The following is a 5,063-nucleotide window of genomic DNA, read 5'->3' as shown; positions in this document are numbered from 1 at the left end:
GCCCTTCTGCTCCAGGGCTCCAGCCTTCTCCCCAGCAGCCATGCCCTTTGGCGCCCTCTGCTGGCTGCAGCCAACAGTGCCATCCATCTGAAAGAGCAGACACAATAATCCAGGGCCAGACACCCCAAGCCAGATTCCCATCTGCAAATTGACCTACACAGCACTTGAGAGTTCATAGAGAAGGCAAGACGGTTGCTTGACCTCTCTAAGCCTGTGTTTCATTATAGGGACAACCTCAAAAGGCTGGAAGGTTAAATGAGATCATGTCTAAGGCATTTAACGTAGGGCCTGGCTCTTAGTAGGCACTGGACAAGTGTCAGCCATCAAACCCGCCACATCCTGATATTCCTAACCCCACAGTGTGGTGGGCAGGGTTATTACTGTCCCCAGCGTGCGTTTGGGAAAGCTAGGTGGAGTGACTGAGTCGGGGCACACAGACAGACTAGGACTTGCTCTCGGGTCTCGCAGGCCAGCACTGCTCCCACGCGGCTGGCAGGTGCGACAGTGGAGCTGTCTTCCCTGCCACTCCCGCCCCTCTGTGCAGCTGGGCCCTTCCCACCGATGCTTCTCTCAGCCCCATGTGGCACTTCAGATGTCTTGCTCGTGGTTTAATTAATAGTCCTTTGGTTTCATTCTCAGAGAATGAAATTGCCTGTGCCCAAGAGACCATCCACATCTGCCAGCTGCTCTGATTTCTACTTTGAGAGCTCTGAGTGGGAAGGATAAGCTCGGGGATCAGGCAAGGGCAGGTGGGAGAGATCCCACGGTAGGTGGGGGCCATCTCAGGCCATCCCTGGAGCCCGTGAAAAAGCCTTTCTCCTGCTGCCACCCTGGAAGATTTTTACAGATTGCAACACAGAGCATGGAGCTCCACACAAAACCCTAAGGGCTTCCTCCAACCCTGGAAGTTCTACGGGGTCTGTTCCCTGACCTGCCACAGTGCTATGCCCTGGCTGCTCCCTCTGGCTGGAACATTCCTCCTGAGGTTCACATCTCAGTCTAAATGTCACCTACCTGCAAGAGACACCCTGCCCNCTTCTCTTTGCTCTGATTCTCTGCATAGGGTACCACCACTCTCAGATCGCATCTTGATTACTTGTTTGTTTGCTATTGAATGTCTCCTCTACTGAACTGTAAGCTCCACATGGGCAGCCTTGAACTTGTTCACCTCTGTATCCCCAGCCCTGCTCCAAAGCCTGACACGTGGGTGGCTCAGTAATTACTGTTGAATGAGTAAATGAATGAATGGATGAATTAATCTGGGGAAAGAGCTTGGCCCGAAAGTCAGGAAACATGGGTAATTGGCTCTGTAGGTGACCTTGGATAAGCTTCTTCGTTATCCACAGGTCTCTGTTTCCCCACTGAAGCGTGAGGGGAGGGACCCAGTGACCCTCAGCAGCTCTTCCATGCCTGATATTCTCACAGGACAGCAACGCCCTTGGGCATCTCACCTCCTGAGCTCAGAGTTATAAAGGGGCTTAAATAAGAAGTGATGTAAGGATGTGAGGAAGGGGAACAGGGAGGACAAAAGCTGGGCCCAAGGAAGGAGATGGTGTCCCCACACCATGTCCATCCCCACCCAGAGATTCCAGAAAAACCCCACTGGGAAGATGAACCTGGTGGAAGGAGCACTGGATCAGGAGTCAGGAGACCCAACCATCCTCCCTGTGTGACCTTTGGCAAGTCACTTCATGACCCTCTGGGCCTCAGTTCACTTGGCTGGACGATGGGAATGACGATAGCAGACTCCCACCTCATGGCCTCAGTGCAGGTGGGGCTTGTGGGTGCCTCAAGCAGTCTGGCTGCTGCTGCAGGCTTCTCCCCATCAGCGGCCACATCATCTTGCAGGTAGCACCGCCCCTGGGCTCTTTCCTCCCTGACCCCACTGTCAACTGGGCTTATCTGATCTTGTCACTTGTCACACTGGCTGTTGCCTGTTGCTTGTCTTTCTCCCCCACTGATGTGTGAACCGCACAAGGGCAGGGACCTTGTTCTCTACACTGTTGAATCCCCGGGCCCCAAACAGGGTCTGACTCATTGCAGGGGCTCAGGGAATGTGTGTAATGGATGTGGCATGAATGAATGAATGAATGAATGAATGAATGAGCATGTCCAGAGCTCCTAACTCAGAAGTGGGTGATCCTGAGGATGCCGAGAGCTAGATGGGAGCTTTCTCTTCCATGTCCCCTGCCCCTCCCTCCCTTGCTTACCTCTGCCTCCCACCCCCACCTCTCTGACCTGGCCTCCTTCTCATGACAGTTGCCCCCAAAGGACCCAAAATTGTGATGACACCCACCAGAGCCCGGGTCGGGGACACAGTGAGGATTCTAGTCCACGGATTCCAGGTAACCCTTTTTCTGAGCATCCAAGTGTATGGTGGGAGGTGGGAGGGGCATCAGCCGGCCACCAGCATCCTGGCAGCATGTCCCAACACCCTTCCCTTGACCTCCAGCCACAGTCAGTGGGCCTCAGTCTCAAAGGGGCAGTGGCTACCTGACATTTGATCGAAGTGGGTGATCCCAAGGATGCTGAGAGCTAGATGGGAGCTTTCTCTTCCATGTCCCCTGTCCCTCCCTCCCTTGTGTACCTCTGCCTCCCCCGCCCCACCTCTCTGACCTGGCCTCCTTCTCATGACAGTTGCCCCCAAAGGACCCAAAATTGTGATGACACCCACCAGAGCCCGGGTCGGGGACACAGTGAGGATTCTAGTCCACGGATTCCAGGTAAGCCTTTTTCTGAGCATCCAAGTGTATGGTGGGAGGTGAGAGGGGCATTAGCCTGCCACCAGCATCCTGGCAGCATGTCCCAACACCCTTCCCTTGACCTCCAGTCACAGTCAGTGGGCCTCAGTCTTGCATTCTGTGTAATGGCAGAATTGGCCTCCAGGAGGAATGGCAAAGAATTGCATGCATGTTTTTCTCTGTCCTCTAGAATTTGGAACAACATGGCCCATCCATCTTGGCATTTTTTCCAGCCCTAAACTCCTCCTGCTCCTGGGGTTCCGGGCAGGCGCTCCCAGACTAGCAGATGAGAATGTTTTGCCAGCCTTGGCCAGGCTTGCCTCTGACCCCTTCCTGCTCTGGCAGAAGGGTTCCCCCGTGACCCAACTCTCCCCTGCTCTGGCCAACAGAATGAAGTCTTCCCAGAGCCCCTATTCACGTGGACACGGGTTGGGAGCCGCCTCCTGGATGGCAGCACCGAGTTTGATGGGAAGGAGCTGGTGCTGGAGAGGGTTCCTGCGGAGCTCAATGGCTCCATGTACCGCTGCACAGCCCAGAACCCACTAGGCTCCACCGACACGCACACCCGGCTCATTGTGTTTGGTACGGCACGCTCAATCGGGGTACGGGAGAACTACCCCTGGGACAGGCCCTGGCTGGGAGCTATTCCTAGGAGGGGGGCGCAAGCAGCAAGAACCCAAATTTACCCCGAGAGGGTGCCCCACAGGGAGGTAGTATAGTTAAGCGGTTAGAACTATAAAAGCAATGGAGTCAGAGAGGCTCTGGGTTCAAATCCCATCTTTGCCACTTAGCAGCTGGGCAGCCTCAGGCGAACCACTTGACCTTCCGCAGTTTCTCTATCTGTAAAATGGGGCTGACCCTCTGCAGCCCACAGAGAGGTGTGGGTCTGCACGGAGATGGTGCACATGAAGCCACATAGTGGGTGCTGGATAAAGGGTGCTCTTTACTGACTGCTGCATGCCATCTACTGTCTGTTTCTTTCTGTCTCTTTCCAACAGAAAACCCGAATATTCCAAGAGGAACGGAGGACTCCAATGGTAAGTGTTGACCCTCAGGACTTCTTGCATAAAAGTGAGTGATTTTCAAGGCTCCAGGAAGGCCATTTGCATACCCATGCCCCTCCCCCCACATCAAGCAACCCATTGCCCTGACATCGGGCAGGGTCAGGGTCAAAGGTGGCCAGAGGTGAGCACTAAGGCAATAAAGGGGAACCTGACATCCCAAAGCTGGAATTCCAAGGACCAAGTGTGCCCCCTCCCACCATCCACAGTGTCTTTAACTCTCTTTGCTGAGAGCACTAAGCTGCCCTGTCCCCAAGAGGATGTGTCCAGAATTGACCATGGGGCTGTTTCTGGGGCACTGGACCACTTCATAGGACACTCGGGAGCACAGATTCCTTGGCTGGGACCCTTTATACTGCCCTCCCTAGGCTGCCTCCCTCCCCCACCCCAATCTGAGCACCACCCAAAAGGACCCAGATGCTGCTCCTGGCCCTCCACCCCATCTCCTCCCCACATGGAGCCGATCTCATGGTCCACAATGGAGGCTCCCACTCCTGGTCCTCTGGACAATCCTGTTGGCTACCAGCAAACCTGACCTTGGCCCAGCAGGCCCAGGAGCAGAAGGCGTTGTGCATGGGCAGAGCTGGGATGTGAACCCAGTTCGTCCTGATGCTGAAGTCCAGCAGCTTTGCTGGGGACCTTTGAAGCTCTGCCATCCCCAGGCCGCACGCCATGTGGTGCCCACCGCGAAGCAACTGGGGGCACGTGGGTGTGCAGGGTCTGACCCCCTTCCCTGCCGCCCGGCACAGGTTCTGCCTCTGGCCCCGCTGGCATCTGGCTCACCTTGGTGCTCGCCCTGACAGTGGTCCTGGAGCTGACGTGAAGGCGCAGCTCCTCCTGCCGTCACCTGCCGCCACTCCATCCGGCACTGACGTCTCAGCGATCGGTTTTCATTTCTTTTCTAAACTATTTCCAGTCTTGTTCTTAGTCTCTTTCTCTCTGTGTCTTGGCTTCTACAGTCGATTTAATTAAAACAAACAGAACAATTTTCCCCAATTTGGTTTGTGGCTCCATATTCTTCATTTGTTCAGTAGCAGACACTGGGCACCTCCTGACATCTAGTACTGGGACAGGCACTGACGGGCGATGACAAAGGAGATGGAAGACATAAGTGAATGGATGGACGGATGGATGGATGAGCATGCTCAGAGCTCCTAACTCAGAAGCAGCCCTGGATGGAGTGTGGATGCTGGTTCATTATCTCACTCAAACCCTAACAACTAGGTGTGGGAAGTGACCAGAGACTTGGAGGAAATCCAAG

General features: G+C 54.8%; 1 protein-coding gene across 1 annotated transcript in view; it reads left to right on the top strand.

The window, feature by feature from the left end:
• The window catches only part of IGSF21 (immunoglobin superfamily, member 21), a 165,173-nt gene extending 160,375 nt beyond the window's left edge, over positions 1 to 4,798 (top strand). Inside the window, exons 7-10 of the mRNA XM_008581618.1 lie at positions 2,260 to 2,345; positions 3,131 to 3,323; positions 3,740 to 3,778; positions 4,552 to 4,798. Coding sequence (XP_008579840.1) covers positions 2,260 to 2,345; positions 3,131 to 3,323; positions 3,740 to 3,778; positions 4,552 to 4,625 — 392 coding nt within the window. The 3' untranslated portion in view covers positions 4,626 to 4,798. The remainder of the gene's footprint in view (positions 1 to 2,259; positions 2,346 to 3,130; positions 3,324 to 3,739; positions 3,779 to 4,551) is intronic.
• Positions 4,799 to 5,063: the final 265 nt, after the last annotated feature.

This window comes from Galeopterus variegatus, unplaced genomic scaffold (genome assembly GCF_000696425.1).
Source record: "Galeopterus variegatus unplaced genomic scaffold, G_variegatus-3.0.2 Scaffold2406, whole genome shotgun sequence".
NCBI lineage: Eukaryota > Metazoa > Chordata > Mammalia > Dermoptera > Cynocephalidae > Galeopterus > Galeopterus variegatus.
This window is presented reverse-complemented; position numbering and strand designations above follow the sequence as displayed.